At 33.9% G+C, this 21,265-nt stretch overlaps 1 protein-coding gene across 1 annotated transcript in view; it reads left to right on the forward strand.

Annotated features, from left to right (window-relative positions):
- Positions 1-21,265, forward strand: part of LOC126824228 (ubiquitin carboxyl-terminal hydrolase 32) — a 173,493-nt gene that overhangs the window by 106,427 nt on the left and 45,801 nt on the right. The window contains exon 25 of the mRNA XM_050553417.1: positions 18,384-18,552. Coding sequence (XP_050409374.1) covers positions 18,384-18,552 — 169 coding nt within the window. The remainder of the gene's footprint in view (positions 1-18,383; positions 18,553-21,265) is intronic.

Consider the following 21,265-nt stretch of genomic DNA (forward strand, 5'->3'; position numbering starts at 1 on the left):
CTTTCGACGTTGATTATCATATACCGGTAATTGAAATCAGTACTTTCTAATCAATCTGTGATTGATTGATTGATGTGTAAATAGTACAGAAATTTAATTCTCGAAGGTAAAAGCTTCCAGGTGAATGATTCAGCAGGCAGGTCTAAGTATCAGACTGAAAGCATTATAATGATTTATGGATATGATATACAGAGCTGAGATTTACCGACCATGAATATAAATGTTTGCTTTGTATTGTTATTTTAATTTTAAACAGGAAAAAGAATAGATAGGATCGTGATGTGGTTTCAGGTTTTGTCATGCATCCAAACGTGATAATGTTGTCAATAATCTTCTCACTTACAGGAAGTGATCATGTACTAGAATGAGCGATATTTATTAAAAAAGATTATGAAGACCCGAGAAACAACAATAATAATAACTTGGAGTTTGCTTTTTTTTTTTTGAAGTAAGTTCCCAGGGCTATAAAGAAAATAAATTCTGAACAAAATTTCCCCATTATGATTATAATGTGATGGAACTGCATCAAACATGATATCCAATAAGAAACCAGAAGACAAGTCCTCAGACAAGACACAAAACACACTCAAAACACAGACATTGCATGTGAAAAATAATAAAACTACCAGTACTGTCAAATCAAGTGAAAGTCCACTTCAAATTTTCACTGTTAGTCATTTTGATAATGCATGAAAACTTTGCTGAGTTGGCCGTAGAAAACTCATTCTAGTAGCTCACACGTATTAACCTGTGCTCTATAGAAAACCAAAAATTCGAAAACTTCGAAATGAAGATAAATATATAATTATCCATGGCATATTTCTCACATTTATTGGTTTTAGACCATCTCTTATAGCATGGACCGTAGAAGTGTGACGTAAATCCTAATAATGAATAACTAAATTTCAATGACAGACTAACTTCACAGCTAGCGACGATAGCACCTGTAGAATATTGTCATGCATAATAAGAGTTAGTACATTTTTGTGATCAGACACATAAATTATCAATATAACTACATGAATTATCAATATTGCTAAAAATATTACTGCAATACGTAATTTTCCTATTTTTTCAGTAATAGAGGTAAAGCGAATTAGTTTTAGAAAATTCTTATGTCACATGGACAATACGTAGGTGCTTATTAAATAGTGAATGACTAACACTGATATCTCATTGGAAAGATTCCCACATAACAAATAACTTTTATCATTAATTATCAACACAACATGCAGTATAATTTATTGACAACTATGTATACAACACCAATCATGAGATTATGTGGCTTCTATACGTGTGCATTATTCTGTTCAGACTGTAAAATTTTATAGTTACAAAAGCGGAGGTCGATCGTAGCCATGTTTGAAAATTGGGTTTTGAAAAAGACACTATTTTTCTGGTGTACAAAGTGACTGATGGGTCAGATCTAGTTTCAGTCATTTTCCATAGTCCTCGGTCTTGACTGGCATATATGGTCGACATGGAAACCATTGCACAATCCAGGTTCTGTAAAGAAAGCAGGGAACTATTAACATGGGTCTGTCTGTCCATCACACCTTTTGGGGCACAATAACTCTCCTTCTAATTGAGCTAGAATACCTTGATGGAGTTCGAAGATGAGCATTTTTTCATAGGCTAAGCAGAGATATTAAGCCATTCGATTGGTTGATGCTTTGGGACACGTAACTTTGGTTCTAATTAAGTGAGAGTGATGAACCTTGGTGTATAGTTTCATTACACCAATACCTTGACTTCGTTTGATAATGAACATTTTTTGCTCAGGGTAAGCAGAGCAATAAGCAATTTGATTGGTCGAGAGAAGTGAAACTTCATGTATAGTTTCATTTCATCAATACCTTGACTAAGTTCAATGATGAACATTTTCTGCTTTGGCCAAGTAAAGACTCCGTCTGATTGGTCGATACTTTGGAACAGAATAACTCTCCTTCTAATTGAGGTGGAATGTTCAAACTTGGTGTAGGTGTCTTTTAGTTGAATGCCTTGACTGTGTTCAATCATGCACATTTTTTGCTTAGAGATAAGCAATGATTAACAGTTTCCACTAAAACTAAGCATACTAAGCAATTTCATTTGTTGCTGCTTTGGAGAGTGACTGAGTTTGAACCTAAATATATTCTGTTTATATTAATTGCTCGATACTTTTTCAAAAAGATAAATATTCAGTTAATATGTGTCGTCTATTTATTTTGGGGTTTCGGAGGGGGGCATCAGCCTCACTGTTGGCTTGTTATAAAATAAATACCATTGATTTTTAAGAGCTATCTAATTCAAATCCAAAATGACAAATTATATTTTTGATTTCTTTTTGTATGGTACTGTGGAATGAATTAAACACTGGAATGTGTCAGGAAAATAATAGAATATTGTCCACAAGTTTTCTGTGGTCTGTGGATAATAATGAGCTTACATTTCTGGAAATAATTGTACTTTATATAACTTGTAAAAAAATATGAAATCCTTCATTAAAAGATACTTAAGACAGAGTGGAAGTTTTGAGAAGTTGTGTAGGTCTTCAGCAGACATTTTTAGGGTTGCATTCTCTTAGGCACTCTGCAAGTACAAGAAAACTAGCTGTTCATGGAACAATATTATTGATATGAATGTTCCAATGCATGAAAATACCCTTAAAGTTAAAGAATCAGTTTTAGATGTATTTTAGTCCTGTGCATATCTGAATATTGTAGGAGCTGCAGTGCCTTTGTGAGTAAGGCGCCGACTAGCTAACCTAGAGGTCATGGGATCTATCCTGGTGTTGGCCCAGAAATTTCATTAAAATTTTCTGCTGTTGGTTCCCCTTTGTCAGTCGTGCTGGATGAAGGACCTGGCAAAAAAACATTTAGTTCTTCGGTTGGAACAAAAAAGCTGTAGTCCCATATGCATATTGGCGTGCACCTAGAAGAACCCTTGAATTTCATTGTATGAGTAGGCACTTTAGTGTCATTATCCGGGAAATTTTCCCTTATAGCACACTGAATAGTGTATGCCGATATTCATGGTGTATGCATAGCGTCACTGTCCAGAAAAATTTCCCCTCATAGCACACTGAATGGTGTATTCCCGTCTTCATTAGTGCAGATGGAATAGAAAAATAGGATGTTAAAAAACTCAATTCATTTTTTCTTTGATATTGTGTCTTTAAAAAATACAAATGTTCAGTTTCCAAAGAGGCATTGTTCATTAGTCCACAAATTCCAAACTATATAAAACTGTCTGGATAACTGTGCCTATATACTTGGCAATGTTACCAAGCCACGCGTACAATTGAACTGGTTAAGTCCCTTAAATGACAGGGGTTGGATGGCCGAATGGTTAGCACGTGCGTGCTGTATCATAAAGCCTGTCATTGAGTCAACTGGAGTGGTTTCGAATCCCCGGTTGTACGTGACAAGGAGTAGGGTCGTCTGTCCAACCTCGTGGGTTTTCTCCGGGTCCTCCAGTTTCCTCCCACTGCTAAAGACCCCTAAGCGCAAGCGAATTATTGAAATAAAATTAAACCATATGTTAGTCCCTAAATGACCTAGTTTGTGTCTAGTAGACGTTAAACTCCATTTCTCTCTCTCTTTCTCCCTTAAATGACTATGTACCATGCCATTAAGTTCCATACATAACAATGATTCCTATTAGAGTCGGAAATCCTCACATAAGTATAAATAGATATGTCTAGATTATAACGAGGGTTTAGAACATAATTGTGATAAGTCACAATGCTTGATATATTGACTTATCACAATTATGTTCTAAACCCTCGATAAATGATCTGAAATGATGCAAATCATTGAAAGATTGATATCAGAATTATCTTGTGACTCATTATTTCTTTGGTTGCTACAAGTTTAAATTGAATATTTAATGTTGGCAGTGTTAAAGTCCCTTTCTATAATGTATTTGAAACCTCTGGGTTTGTCAGCAAATATCACCAATAACTGGAGCACAATCAGCTCTATATTTTGTTTAGTTTTTTTATACTTTGGATAGATTGCACTACATACAGATCAGCTCTCTAACGTTATCATCTGATTATCCATAAAGAATAAATACTGAGCAACCTTTGTGAACTGCTTGGTAGACTAAGATGTTGTGTATCTTTCATTGCCTGGCAATCCATCCATAGTATTATCATCCAAGGGTTTATTAGGATGATTATCCATATAATCAAGTTCTTCTCATACAGAATTATTTGGAATAATAATAAAATACTGATTCTGGTTGGGAGCCACAGTGGCTCAGTGAGTAGATATTGGCTCACTAACCTGAAGGTCTTGTGTTGGATCCCAGCATTGGTCTAGATAGTTCATCAGGATCTTTTGCCGTGGTTCCCCCTTGACGTGGTATGCACGTAAAAGAACCTTTGACAGCTGGATGTTGTGAAGGTGTATTGTTTTAGGAGCTTGACAAATTTATTGTCCAAGTAACAAGCAAGAACCCTTCGGGTGAGACAGGGGCAGAATAGGCTAGAAGTATGTGTATAGGTCAACTAATAACTGTTATTGTACACATGTATATGAACAACTTACAATATAGATTAATGTGGTCTTCACAATATAGATTAATGTGGTCTTCAATATAGCTTGGGGAGACACCTTAATTAATCGCCTGTACTATATGTACATGTATCTAACTCATTCATTAACTGAGGCTAATATTTATGAATGAATGCAAGCAAACTATAAGATAATATGCAAATATCCAAGTAATGCTGAAACATTTTACGTGGTCATAGAAATGATAGAATCATATTTTCCAAAGTACTATGTCAAATCCATAACAGTGAGGTTTTATTATTGTTATATAGAATACTTATATAATAAATAAAAGTCAACAGTTTTCTATAATAGAAGTTTTAGTTTCACAATTGACTCTTTTGTTCTAAAAGAATATCAATTATGAAGAGTTAGTTACAAATTATTTAGAATTAGTTGTGAAGCTTATATTATATAAATCATCTTATAGTTTTATCACAGTCCGTTGGTCACGCTTCCATCTTTCAAAATATTGCACTCTTCTTAAAAAAAAAAAAAAGATTTGATATAATTGAAAGCATCTTGTCGCTAAGGCTCTTATTTCTAAATCAGTTTATACGATCATACTAATTATGCATGCCTAACAAGCACTTCACAAAATGAACGTAAGTGTAAAGTATGTAATGTTGTTATATGACACAAGCCACTATAAGGTGTAGAACTTCAGATGAAAAGGCTGAAAATTTTTAATTAATTTTTTCCATTTTTGATGTGTCAAAGACTTGTATAATAATTCATCTTTTAAATTTTTTAATGGAAAAGATAACTTTGCATTCTGTTTTTTTGTGCAAATACACATTCTGCAGACCACGCGACCTTGTTACAGACGTTACATGCAAAATTACTAGTTGCCTAAATTTGCTAATAAATACCAGTCCTGTTGATTTGCGTTGTTATAATATCAAAATCTAAGTCCTTGAATTTTAAAATGTGACTTTATGCCCTTTCACCCCTGGAAATTGACAAAGACCTTTCCAAGCTTTCTTGCACATCTGGCCCCCGAGTTCACAAAGCATTCTCAGACTTAAGAATTTACTCAAAATTGTCTGCCTTATTTTAACTAAAATAAAGCCCTTTATAAAACTTTTGTTGTTTTAATGTATCAAATACATCATTAAAAAAAACTTTGTACAAAGTTTTGTGTTTCTGGATCTAATGCCCCCGTCAGACCGGGATGGCATCTTTGCTGCGCTGCGGCGACCGTACTGCGACCAGAAAATTCACAAGGTCGCTGGCAAACGTGAACACAACGCAAGAAAAAGTCCCCAAATATTACAAACTTGAAAAAAGTCGTGTTCTTACAGCTTTGCAGGTCAGATCGCAGAACCTTGGCGTTTATTTTGAACATGCTCAAAATAAACGCTGTGACTCAGCGATCATTCGCGACCATGGAGACCACAGCACGATATTTGATGTTTCCACCACGCATTTACAACGCTTGTGGCAATCTTGACTCGCTCTGGGACTATTGTCCGTAGCCGTAGCAGCGTAGTAAGGACGCCATCTCGGTCTGACGGGGGTATAAGATATTTCTCATAAACAGTGATTGAAAGTTGAGTAAATTCTTAAGTCTGAGAATGCTTTGTGAACTTAGGGCCTGGTTTCAAAACTAATAACTCTTCTACAATCTTGCTTGGGCATGATTTCATTATTTTTAGCTATAGATATCTTGCAGTTATTTGATCAATGATTATTATATTATTTTTTTTTTACTGCTCCGTACTGGTTGGCTCATATTTTGCAAAAAAAAATTGTAACGGATGTTACTTCCTACTGTGTGTAATCCTTGAGTGGCATTTAGTGATTGAGCACATTGAAAAACACAGCGCAATTTTTACGGAAAACAATCACTGGTTTATACTTATATAGATAATGATAAGAGAATACTTGTCGAAATCTTGTGCTGTATGTGTATAAACCAGTGATTGTTTTCCATATAAATTGTGTTGTGTTTTTCCTACTATGTAATGGACATTACCTTTTCTAACTGACATTACTATTTAACCAATTAACAAGGCAAAGATGTATCTGAATAAAATGTGAGTCTTTAACAATCTAATCAATACTTAGTTTAAGGACACTTAAAAGGAAGACAATTTATGTAATAATGATGAATCAAAAAGTTTCTTTACGTTATTTTAGCTTTTCTGTGTAAGTAGTGATGTTTGACAAGAAAAAAATAACAATTTTGTCCACCATCATATCCGTAAACCGAATGTCAAACGTTCATCAATCAAATTTGCATGATTTGTTCATTTTACCTCCGATCACATGTATGTGTTGAATGGCTCTTCATTTTGCGCGGAAAGCAGGAGGTTCTGGTATCTCTGATATCCTCAATTATTGCCAAAGTCTTGTACTGATCAAACAGATGAAGGACTGAATTTATGGTTATGGAGAATTTTGACAGTATAATAACCAGGTAGGTGTTTGGAGTCCTCCGTGTTGACACGTCTGCACCCAACTTATTTTGAATGGATAGACACCTATGCTAATTTAATCCATTTAATATTCAAGTCTCTCTTTATTTAAACTCTTTCCATCTGACACAAAACTTCACATACTACAGACACATCTATCTTACTTGTTCTACACTACCTTCCACAAATTCTCATGGGTAGTTAATTTGCTCAAAATCTACAATCAATTACTAAAACATTGCGAAGTCTACTTAAAAATCGAAAGTTCAGTTATAGACCATGTATTCTAAAAGCACTATAAAAGTCATGTAGTTATAATTAATGATATGAAGATAAATTAGATTTGAGGTTAATGTCTAGTACAAACAGGACCTTCGGTAATTTTTCAATGTCTTAATGAATGCTAAAATGTATATGCTCATATTGATTGTTTAACATTTAATTAAGACAACAAAATATCAAAGTTAGATTATCTACCGGCATTGGATTCAGTCAGATTAAAAAGAGGCCCACCAAAAGATTTTAGGGGATGCTAGCTTGTTTTCATAAAATCCCATGGCATTTTATTGGTGACAAAACTTCAATTCTTCATAACTGTGTAAATACTGAACAGATTTGAAACATATTTTGACTGATATTCTTTTTAAAGATACAACTATTGTTCATAAAAATTTAATAGCAGGAATCCAATTAATGCATTATTGTAATTTGGCCTATGTGGATATATTATATGTTTGACATTTACATAAAGGATAGTATCAGATGACTGGAATTGGTGCATTTTTGGATGGTTGGAATTTAGTGTATTTATATTGATGTTTGTATACTAATCTCAACCAACGAAATACACAAAATCCCACTGGTTGGTATTTGAATAATTAGGATTGAAAATAGAGGGCTTGTAATAAATTTGATTTGTAAATGTCTGTGTATTTTGATGCTCGGGCTATGTGTGTTAATAGCGGGATTTGAATTGCATGCAATACACTTTGAGCGGAAGTGGACATACATCTCTTTAACAGCAACCTCTAGTGATCCATTGTGACTGTTTTGTTTCAAAATGAGTTCAGAACCCTGATAACACCTATCATGACTATAAACTTATTTTTGAATGGTTGGGATTAGTTTGTGTATTTGAATTTTTGGGATTAGTGTGTATTTGATTAGTATGTATTTGATTCATTGGGATTAGTATATTTCAATGGTTAATATTAGTATGAATTGAATGGCTGGTATTCAACTTGGTGTACTTCCGGCTAAACTATTTCTCAAACTAGCTCTAAGTATTGAGACATGTCATGAACAAGTCAGGGTATGCTTACTTTTGCTAGATATCCACTTATATATTTGGGAAACTTTCATAACTAATAATTTGTATTGAATTTTAAGGGTCAGGTTAGAATATTTTGCTTGATATATGTCATTTATTCTAAATATTATTGGCGTATTTTTTAAGTTTGCACATGGACAATTTTGAGCAGGTGTAGCCTGTCAGTTTGTTGTGGTATTTTTGTGGTATTATATTCTATTAGCCTATTTGTTATGTCTATTCAGAATAGGACAGTCTACGTAACAAATTACCAAGAATTATTTCTTTTTAAATCAAAGGTAATATGAGATTAATTTCCTAATTGGGACCACTTTTAAACCCCATTCTGGCCAGTTCCTTTCAAAATGGATTAAAAATTCTGAATAAGACATTTCAAGTAATAAGATATTTGTATTGATTTACATAAATTTTAATGACAGTCTTTGAAATAAGATCGCTATAAAAATTGTTGAATAAAAGTATAGCAAAGGATGTTGGTTTTTATTTGATAGTTCCTTTAATTAGAATTCTGACTGAAATCGACTTAAGCAGGATATAAAGGAATAGAACTAACCATGAATTAATCATTAAGGTATGGCATGAAAACATAATCATGAGAAATGGTAGACTGAACTTAAATACTTTGTCTGGTAAACACCACCATTATTTCTTTAATTTAGATTGAATGTCAGGATTAACTTGGAAATTATAAATTTAAGAGAAATTTGTCATGTTCATTTACCTTGTGTTTCTCAACGAAATGTTGGCATATCGGGTAAAAATCTAACATTATCAAATATATCAAGTATATTAGTAGATTTATAAGTTAACTCATAAGTCACTCATACAAGTAACAAAGAAATCACTTACCATAATTATGAGTGTTATGTTATAAGTTAATTTTTGTTAGTAAAATTTATTTATGCTTTGACTGATAGACCACTGAGATGGTGCTATAGTCAACATAGTCAAGTTTAGCTGTTGATGCCGTTATTTTAAAAATACTCTCATGTGAGTTGCAAAACCCCATCAAGGTTGTTTCATTTAACCGGTGATTTTATTTCGCACCTGTGTTTGTAAATGAAATGATATGAGGTTTTAACGTCCTGCTTTTCTGTTTCATACGGGCTAGGGGGGGTGGATGGCCAAATGGTTAGCATGTGCGTGCTTTATCTTAAGGCCTGTCATTGAGTCAACTGGCGTGGTTTCGAATCCCCAGTTGTACGTGACAAGGAGTAGGGTCGCCTGTCCAACCTCGTGGGTTTTCTCTGGGTCCCCCAGTTTCCTCCCACTGCTAAAGACCCCTACGCGCAAGCGAATTATTGAAATAAAATTAAAACCATATGTTAGTCCCGAAATGACCTAGTTTGTGTCGAGTGGACATTAAACCCCATTTCTCTCTCTCCATCCGGGCTAATGACAGGAATACAAGCAGTTTGCAAAGTACTCTTATTTTTTTTTTAAGAGATAGACAAACTATTTCAACTTCAAATAGATACATGAGTAAAGCCTCTGAATGTTGGACATATAAAAAATTTGACTAATGTGTGGGTTATGGTAAGCTGTAGATGTCCATGATGTATAATTTTCCTCCAAGTTTATATTGGAAATGGTTTGTTTTAATAACAATAATAATAATCAATTTATATAGAGCGGACAATTCAGCTCTGTGAACGGCTCTCGGGTGCTTTACATAACTACAAATTCAAAAATAAATCAAATTACAACAATGATAAAACATCAATCCATAAAAAAGACATAATTGTTAAAAGTCACGGAAAACATGATATATGTGTTAAAAGTTTGACACAAACACAATGAGAACCGTATTGAATCAGTTGTATATTTGATTAAAAAGTTCGGTTTTGAGATACTTTATAAAAACTTTAATAGAATTTGCGCTTTTGGTTTCATTTGATATCAAATTCCATAAATTTGGAGCACGGACTGTGAATGATCTATGGATAAATGAAATTGTTATGCTTCCTCACATCAGTTTCTACTTTGAGAGGATCTATATTAGTTTCTAAAACAATATTAGAATTTCTGTAATTGACTCGACAGATCAAAGTGTTGGTTCTTTGATTAGAATGCAAATTATAATGTAGGAATTGCATGTCACATCATGGTATAAAGTCCAAACCAAAGCAAAGTTAACTTATTTGTGGTTTTTTTCTAATCAAACAAGTTTTTTTTTTTTAATATAAAAAGGACAGAATAATACCCAAAACATGTATTCCGAACACGATATCTGACAAAGATCGGATGGCAAAAGTAAATTAGAATAAACACCATGCACTTATGGAATTAACCATTTGATATACGATGAACAAAATACTGCAATTTTAATCAGCACAGCCGGAAACGTTGACTGATCTAAACTTGTGGGAGAGAACTGTGTACACGTAGCCATCGGAGAACACATGGTTAACGAATGGAAGCTGTTTTTTTTTCATGAGTAAAGTTCATGACGAAACACAAAGTTACGCTAATAAGAACAAGCACATGCAGACAGTTGAGGAAGTCATAAACAGTTAACACAGGTGATACACAACACAACCTTTTATGGAGAGAGAGAGAAATGTGGTTTAACGTCCACTCCACACAAACTAGGTCATATCGGGACTAACACATGGTTCAATTTTATTTCAATAATTTGCTTGTGCGTAGGGGTCTTGAGCAGTGGGAGTAAACCGGACTCAATGACAGACCGTATGATACAGCACGCACATGCTAACCATTCGGCTACCCCCCCCCACCAACCTTTTATAACAAATGTTACCTCTGCAAAAATTACAGAGTGTACACAAAATAATGCTAATCCTAAACAATTACTATTGCTCCTCCCAACATTTGCAAGCTCTAATGCCGGGTGTATTCTCCTGACCTAGATATATAGTGTTACTATTCCGCACCAAATGACTACTAGTACTAAGCCTCTGATTGAATAAAATTACACAAATTCCATTATGGCCATGTATTCAAAGACAGTTTACGTTTTTTGTATTCACCCACTGAATATAGAGCTAATTAGTGAATGAATAAAAGCTTGATTCAAGAGCATCAAACAGTGAAGGCAGTATTTATGGTGCTAGTCTTGATTACTTTGTGTTAAAAATATATAATTTGAATTAGGCAATTTGGATTTACAAGCTTTTTGCTTACAGGGGATCACGTGGCTAAGTGGGTAAGATGCTAGCTCGCTAGCCTGGAGGTCGGGTGTTCAAACCCTGCATTGGCCGAGAAAGTTCATCCAGATTTTCCCGGCGTGGTTCTCCCTTGTCAGTGATGTAGGACGGAGGGCCTGACAAGGAAAACTGTCTAGTCGTTTGGATAGGACGAAAAACCGAGGTCCCGTGTACACATTGGCGTGCAGGTAAAAGATCCCTTGGCAGTTGGAATTCGATATAAGAGTAGGCCGTAGTGCCACTGTCCTGGCAAAATTTCCCTCATAGCACACTGTATGGCGTATGCCCGTCTTCATTAGCCCAGGTTAGGAGCAGTAGGACCTTAAACCCCATTTCATTTCATTTCATTTTTTGCTTACATAGCTGTTTAAAAATTATTTGATATGTTTTTCTTGCTTAAATCTTTTTTTAATTTGAATAATTTACTTTTTTTATTGGCGATATCTGTCATCTTTCACTTTTTAATGAATATTGTGAATGTCCTAATATTGATATTTTGATAATGGTGAATAATTGATTCTGGTAGAAGTTAATTATCAATTTAAAGATATCCTGCTGTTTGTCTTCTGACCCCTTGATTCCAATATTGGTTGAGAAGTTTTTTTTTTTCTGGTAATTGGTGCAGTATAGAGGGACAGACAAGGAACTGTATCTAGTTGTTTAAATGAGAAAAAAAACAGGTGGCATACACATAAAAGAACCGATAGCTGTTAGAATTTGATGATCAACAGGCTACAGAGGCGGATTCAATGGGGGGCGCGCGCCCCCCCCTAATTTTTGACATTGCCCTTTTTTACTGTTGAAAGTGCCTTTTCTCACACTCAAATATGTCCTAGATCAGCCCCTGGGCTAAATAAGAGGCTGTCTTGCCAAATTTTCTTTGTTGCACACTGCATGTTATATTCACATCTTCATCAGCCCAATTGGTGCAGATAAGTATGATGTTAAACCCTGACTTCATTAGCCCAGTCGGTGCAGATATGTAGGATGTTAAACCCCATTTCATTTCAGTATGTTAAACCCCATTTCGTTTCAGTATGTTAAACCCCATTTCATTTCAGTATGTTAAACCCCATTTCGTTTCAGTATGTTAAACCCCATTTCGTTTCAGTATGTTAAACCCCATTTCGTTTCAGTATGTTAAACCCCATTTCATTTTATTTGTCTTTAACTATCAAATAAATCAACCATTTCTTAATTTTGAGAGTGTAAGGTTGATAACCCATTATTCAAAAACTGAGTTTTATCCAGTGTTGGGGTTTCGCCTGTATATTCCGGACATGTCTTATGCTATTTTCCGAATGCCCAAAAACGTCTGACAGGATTATGCTCAATCGGACATCAAGATATGGTGAATAATATTCAAAATTCCAAAATGAATATAGTGTACTGAGTGTGTATCTATCTACCATTCAACCCGATTATCGTTGATAATAGGCTGGATTTATTACGTAATTGAGTGATCAACGTATTTACCATGTTATTCCGTCGATACACCTACCTTGATTGACTAACTTAATCCTTTGTTAGTAAATTCATTAATCCAATCCTGAACAGAAGTCATTGCTTCTCCTTTGTCGGACTATGTATCAATCCAATAAGAGTAATTATAAACTTAATCTATGTGATAAACTCATGGTTTCTACATTTTAATCTCCTTGATGTCAGCCGACAACATGTAGAAGCTAGTCATATATGTCACATATCCTAATCAATCATTGTTTTTCAAGGCCTGTGAGAGCTTGCGAGCGCCTGCGGCGCTTCTGAATGTCAGCCGAGGGGGGGAGGGAGTCCCTCACCTTAAAATTGAAAATCGCTCTCCTTTTTTGTAAATCATGGACATATGTATTTTTTTTTTAAAAGAGTATAAAAGACTCACATTCCGATTGCTGCCATGCTGCCATTGTGAACATTTGTTTGATATTCGATTAGTATATAATGTGATTGCACATAGTAATAAAATTCCGATGAATATGTTGCTAAAAATAGATGGTACCTATGTATCATTGGTTAACTTAACTGAAATGTAAAGTAGAACTCTCGCTAGAAATTAGAAGAGATGGCATGTGAAAATTCCAATGAGAATAATTCCAGAAGAAATAGATTATATTTTGATGGAATTTTCGAGCTTTTATATTTTGAATAGGGGTTATGTTTTTAAACAAAATTTATACATGCTATATATATTTAGAAATGTCGACAAGTATTTCTGTTGAAACACCATATGTAGGTTTAGACGATAGCAAAAGTTTGACTTGATCGTACGACTATGAGTGCTATTATTTATGTAACCAGGAATGACCCCTTACAGTTACACACAGTTATTGATCTTCAGAACCATTTACCATACATACAACTAATCACTCTTCTTAATATCAGATCACTCTCCCTTTTTTCTAAATCACCCTTCCTTTTGAAACTGGGAGAGCTTTTTTAGGGGAGCAATATTTCCAATTTGTTCATTAAGGGGAGATTTTTTCGGCTCTCCTCTAAAATACAAATGAAATGAAATGATATGGGGTTTAGTGTCCTATTGTTCCCTCTAAAATACAAACAACAACAACTGCCTAATAACACCCAATACAATATATCCGTTAACTTGTCTACGATATCTCTTTGGTGGAAGCGGACATTAAATAAAGATATTTCACACACACACACACACACATACACATGGTTATAATACAATAACCGAAAACTAAATAACAGTAAGAGTTATGCCCCTCATTGATATTGTCAGTTCATGACATTAATTAACCAATTTGTCAAAAACAACAAAAGAAAATTATTATCAATTACCGGTATCTGTCAAATTAATTCTAATTAAGCCAATGTGTTTATTTTGATTTAAGAATGTATAACAATATGTATAATAATATTGTGACAGATGAAAATAGTATTTTGATGTCATTCATAGAGCAATAAGTGGCTATTTATCATGTCAGGGACCAAGTCATTGACTGAAATTATCCAATAATTTCATGTCTGACTGTCTTTCAACCTGTTTATAATGTCTTTATTATTTCAAGTGAGTCTTACTTCAAACACCAAATTACAGTAATTGGTATAAGTAAGTACAAAATTCAAATGTGATCTCATTGATCTAACATTTGTTTTAGAAATGAAGAAATTTTAATTTAGAACCCTTGCTAACCAGAAAGTATCGTGTGTACATATGTATGGAATGTTGTTTGTGTTGATATTTCTAGGTCATTTTGCGATTAAAATAAGGCATCGCTTAAATAGTGTGGATGACCCTGTTACCTAAAAATTAACATTGATTTACATTCAGACAATTAAAACTCCACGCATACTTTCCAGGTTTTTGTTTTTGAGTCAAAGGGTTTCAACTGTCTTAAGGATTATTGTACATGCACAATTCCCCGTCTAATGTCTGGTACTACTATAATGACCAAATGGAGAGTTAGACTATTTGTATATTTTTTTTTCTGAATCTTCAAAGGTTTGGATTTTTTGGAGACCTACCACATATTAACAGTAATTTTGATACAACTTTGACAGTTCCATGCCAACTAAACCAAAACAGAGCTTTATTGTTCTGATCGACCGCTAATGGCCGGGATGTTGGGTATTTCTGTGTGCTTTAGATCATAATGTTTGTCAATGTGGGGTATACGTGACAGGAAGAAGGGTCTAATGACCAACTTAATGGATTTTCTCCAGGTCCTCTGATCTGTTTCCTCCCACTGCTAAAGACTCCATTTATTTCTCTCTCTCTCCAATGGCTGCCAGCATTCTAGTCAGTCGTACAAAATATAACGTAAAGGGTCAAGACGTTTGGAATTGACCTATTTTTAAATAAACTGGCAATATTTATATCCTGGGTCACATAAAGTTTAAACCGGGGAATTTGAATTTCTATGAGTATGATCATGTTTCTAGATTTAGTTTGAATTGATCGATTTGACTGATTATTGATCATGTATGTTCTTTTAAGCTATATTATTCAACCGTTATTCGGGTATTCTGGTGCTTTAATAGAAATAAATGGTGTCAATTAAGAGGTTTGAAATATTGAGGTAATAATATAGTGTAAATCGGGATAGTAATGGATTTGTAGATATAAAGCTATTATTATTATTATTAAATATTCTATCCAGCAATGTAATTTGAGAAGTAGTAATGTGAAATTAATGAAAAAGTACATGTTGATATAGATATATTTGTCCTAGCTTATGATAATTGTAAATGAAGAAGACCAGACAGATTATTATTCTGGTTAGATCGACCCTGTATTAATGTACAGTTACTGTTACACAGTTACTAATTTAAAATAATCTGTAATAAATGAAATGAAATGGGGTGTAAGCCCTACTTTTCTGCAATGACTAGGCAGTGTAATGGGTCATATAATCTGAACAGCTTCCTTTACAACTGTTATCATAATTCTGCCTACAGTTGATTTATGGGGATTGTTCTATAATACAGTTACTAATTTCAATTTCACATATTCGTTTAATGGGCCATATATATATAAATGATATGAAATGAAATGGGATTTAACATCCTACTTTTCTGCAACAACTGAGCTAATGAAGATGGGTAGTTTAAAGGGGCCATATAATCTGAATAGCCCTCCTTTACTACTAACTTCATCATAGTCCAACTTACATTGTTGTAGTTGTGATAAAAACAAAATCATGGTTTTTATGTGGATTGTTTTATAAAAGTGTGTAAAAATTGTCCTTGTATAAATATTCGTCTATATTCATGTCTGTTTTGTCACAAATTCGTATGTTTGTCAATGTCTACTGGCACTTCTTTATTCTTTGCACCTGTTATCTCATGTCTCGTCCTGTTATCTATTATCTTCTGTACATATATATATATATAAAAACCTAATTTTCCTTTTTCCACTAATCACATTGTAAATATTTCACTATGTATATATAACCTGTAATTGTCTGCAATATCACCTCGGTGGAAGCAGACGTTAAATAAAGCTATTTCACACACGCAGTGAAAATGGACCCGGAAATTGTGATGATTTATTATTAACCATATTATTAATCATAAGAATTAATAAGTATAACTCCCATACACTGCAAAGTTCATATTGTTGGCTAAGCAACAAATAACTTTTATAAATGAAAATATACGACACTAATTTTACATACATAATATTTATTAGTTAAATTGTTATTAATCAGACAGGAGTCATTAAGTAGGTGTTTTGTTACTGAGGTGTTAAAACCGTGACTGTTGAATAATATACACCACTATAAGCCATGTTTTTGTATTCAATAGTGATGGGTATTAGAATTAGTTACGCTTTTACACCAGTAGTGACATCTATTACAGCAAGTCACACACCTGCTAATTAATGACAACTGTATAATTTCTAAGCACTTTCTATCTATACATACTAAACATTAGTTTATATTTATGTTAGTTTTATGTTATTTTCCTGGCAAATTCTTAACTCAAAATCGGGATGGGGCTGGGGGGAGGTGTTGGATGGCCGAATGGTTAACACATGCACCCTGTATAAGGTCTGTCATTGAGTCAACTGGCATGGTTTCGATTCCCTGATTGTATGTGACAAGGAGTAGGGTCGCCTGTCCAGCCTCGTGGATTTTCTCCGGGTCCCCCGGTTTCCTCCCACTGCTAAAGACCCATACATGCAAGCAAATTATTGAAATAAGATTGACCCATGTGTTAGTCCCAGAATGACCTAGTTTGTGTTAAGTAGACGTTAAACCCCATTTCTTTCTCTCTCTCTCTCCTTCTCGCTTAACTCAAAATCAAAACTATGTAAGGCATTTACCTGTGCAACACCGCGTAACATTTACTTAATGCATCCTTAATTACATATACCGGGTACCTAGTTACATAATATATCCTTAATTACATATATACCAATAAACTGGATATTTTCTTACACAATAAATTCTAAAATATACCAAGACAACGGGCAACAAGTTACATAATAAATCCTTAAATACATATATATCAATTCACTGGGTAAATAGTTACATAATAAATCCTTAATACACCAATACACCGGGTAACTAGTCTAGTTACATAATAAATCCTTAAATACATATATATCAATTCACTGGGTAAATAGTTACATAATAAATCCTTAATACACCAATACAACGGGTAACTAGTTACATAATAAATCCTTAAAAACATGTATATATCAATACACCGAGAATAAATAGTTACATAATAAATCCTTAATACACCAATACACCAGGTAACTAGTTACACAATAAATCCGTAAGTACATCTACACCAATAGAACATGTAACCAGTTACATAATAAATCCTCAATTACATATACACCGGGAAACTAGTTACATAATAAATCCTTAAATACACATACACCTGGCAACTAGTTGCATAGTAAATACATATACACCAATACACTGGTTAACTAGTTTTATTTTTGGCACCTAAACACTAATCCCACAACAAAGACATCTACCAATCCAGAAGCAGAAGAAAACACCTACCAAACGATATGTTTTTTACTAAATAAAGGGAAGAACTTCCCACAAAACCCAATCCATGACCTAAGGCCGAAAATGGAAAGATTGCAAAATCATATTCTAAAAACAGGAAGCAGCTTCGGCTCTCCTATTTCTTGTCTGCGATATCACTTATGTGGAAGCAGACGTTAAACACCAGGATACTACTACTACTAACTAGTTTTATAATAAATCCTTAATTACATAAACACCAATACACTTTCTCATCCTCTTAATACACATTATGCAAATCTTTGAAACTGAATAAATATTATGAACTGGTAATTGAATTCTTATAAATTTAAAACTCAGTTAGATACTGGGGAATAAGAACCAAGTGGCTCTTTGAAGATATTCTATTATTGCATCATTACATAATTTACACATGTGGATCTTTTGGTTTTATTCACCATTTATTGTTTTTCCAGACCTTGCCACAAGATAACCAGAAGATGCGATCACTGCTTGGTGGTAATCTATATGCATATGAATTACCCGCCCCTCCTGAGATACAGGCGATAACAGCAGAAGAAGAAAGAAATGGGGCTGTTAAAGAAAGTATTGGTTTAAGTGAAATACAGAGAGGCCTGACGTCAAGTAAGAGCTGTCTTTGTTTTACGCATATTTACGTAACAGTCCTGTGGTATAGTTTAGAATTGAGGTTCAAACGTTATATGACGGTAAATTTAAAAGCATAATCACTATAATGATGATTGATAAATAAATAATTTACAATTTGATGGGATTTGAGTTTCACACTGCTAAAAGATCAGTAAATGTTCAGAATTGATTTTATCAAAATTCTTTAAATTAAACATACGTTATGCAAGAGCTAAATCTGCCTATTGCAGGTCTTTCTTTAGGCCTTAAATTTTTCTAAATTATTAATTAGACATTAACTTATCCAGGCCATAATCAAATCTCAATGGCATCAGATTTTTCCGATATTAAATACATTAGAACAGTTCAGCCATATTTTGATTCAAGCTGAAAATGGAGGAGCAAGACTTAGCTTCGAACAAACAGTATTGTGGTTGAAATTATTGCACACATCTTGTCAAACCTTTAAAGGCTAATATCTTCGCTCGCAATAGAGTAATTTGAATGAAATTTTCAAATTATTCATTTTACATTATCTATTTTCAAACTTATATCACCGGCGTGTTTGTGGGCTATTCTGGTTTGAATATGCACCCAGGTGATACATATGTACATATGTAATATTTCATACCTATGGATGAGCTAGGATTGGGGGTGTATAGTTCGTTACTGGAGAAGTATTCTGGTGAAGGCGGTCACTGTTCATTAAAAGTCCAATTCCAAATTCATTTCAATATTACTTTATATACAGTTTTAAAAATACATTATTTACAAATTATATACAAGGCATTCGATCTCCTTGTCTGTGTGTCTCTAATTTCATCTGCCCTCTTGTCTGTGTGTCTCTAATTTCATCTGCCCTCTTGTCTGTGTGTAGAGGTCTTTTAAAGTAACTAATTTACATACAAACAAGGCAAATGATTTCAACAAATTAAATTAAAGATAAAAATATTGTAACACATCAAATGAAAAGAAGTTAAATAAATATATAAATTTCATTGGTTGAAAGTTTCATAGTGAAATATAATTTATAGGATCTAATAAGCTTTAAGCCATAAAGAATTAAAAAGCATTGACACTTGATTGGCATTGATCAGACTGCATTGTTAACTGTATAAATCTTTGCTCAAGGTTTCTCTTAATAAGCCCACTGGCATCCAAAGATTATAAAACAGTCAAAGCCAATCATGCTTTTAGGCAATTACTTTTTATAGACTTTAAATCAAAATATTACCACTAAAAGTAAAGAAAGACCAAATGATAACCTTACTATTAGCTATATTGTCTATATACTTTAAGAAATAAATTCTGTATATCCTTAAAATAAAATTTGAAAAAGAAGTAGAATTTAGTATCACTATTCGGTGATACTATTATAGCAAGACTGGCTAGCTCTTTATCTAAATCTTACATAATGTATCTTTAATATAAAAACTATTGCTGAAATACAGACATTTCAAAATCAAATTTGCAAGTCGTTAAGATTTTCTAACGGTTGACTCCAGAGATCACTGTGAAAATTATGTTGCTCTAATAAAGTAGGGCAATGCTTGGATTTTTGATGATTTGGGGATTTGTAAATTATATTTAAAAGTCCACATTAAACATGAATTATTGTGAAGTTTAGCCATTGCTAGATCATTGATGCTTTATCAAAAGATGAATTTGAAAATAATTAATCAATTTGATATATTTATGAGCCTCACTATTGGCATATTACATGTTATTTTATAGGGAGCTGTGGTGGCTGAATGAGTCAGACGCTAGTGTGCTAACTTGTTGATTTGTTACATTTTATTTTATTGGTCTGTGAGCAAGAAACTGGCTCTGTAACCTGTGGACTTATTACATTTTATTTTATGAGGAGCCACTGTGGCTCAGTGAGTATGACGCTGGCACGTTAACCTGTTGGCTTGTTGCATTTTATTTTATGAGGAGCCATGGTGGCTCAGTGAGTATGACGCTGGCACGTTAACCTGTTGGCTTGTTGCATTTTATTTTATGAGGAGCCACGGTGGCTCAGTGAGTATGACGCTGGCATGTTAACCTGTTGGCTGGTTACATTTTATTTTATGTGATTATATTATAGTTTAAGGAAATAGATAAATGGAATATCTGTCAAAGGCTTTTGGAGTAATTGATAATAATGACCCAGATGAGTCTGTTCATTGTAAATCACTACACAATCTAAAATTGGAAATTATTATGTAGCTGGTCAATCCACTAAAATTCTCATATTACTTTTACTTAGCTAAAGTAAAAGTGCAAAATTATCGTTTAAAATAAGGTATGTCATGCAACTAGCTACACTACCGAATGAATATTTATAGGTCTTATCACTTGTGATTTCAAGACATGACCTGCAATTATTGGACAGGACCGGAGGAACAATTGTAATGTAATAGACAGAAATATATTCTACATTTATAATAATCAGTTTATTTCCTCTCATTTAAGAGAAATTCGGGGATCACGTGGCTAAGTGGGTAAGACGCTAGCTCGCTAGCCTGGAGGTCGGGTGTTCGATCCCTGCATTGGCCGAGAAAGTTCATCCAGATTTTCCGGCGTGGTTCTCCCTTGTCAGTGATGCAGGACGGAGGGGCTGACAAGGAAAGCTGTCTAGTCGTTCGGATGGGACGAAAAACCGAGGTCCCATGTACACATTGGCGTGCACGTAAAAGATCCCTTGGCAGTTGGAATTCGATATAAG

The sequence above is a fragment of the Patella vulgata genome, chromosome 6, assembly GCF_932274485.2.
Source record: "Patella vulgata chromosome 6, xgPatVulg1.2, whole genome shotgun sequence".
NCBI classification, from domain to species: domain Eukaryota; kingdom Metazoa; phylum Mollusca; class Gastropoda; family Patellidae; genus Patella; species Patella vulgata.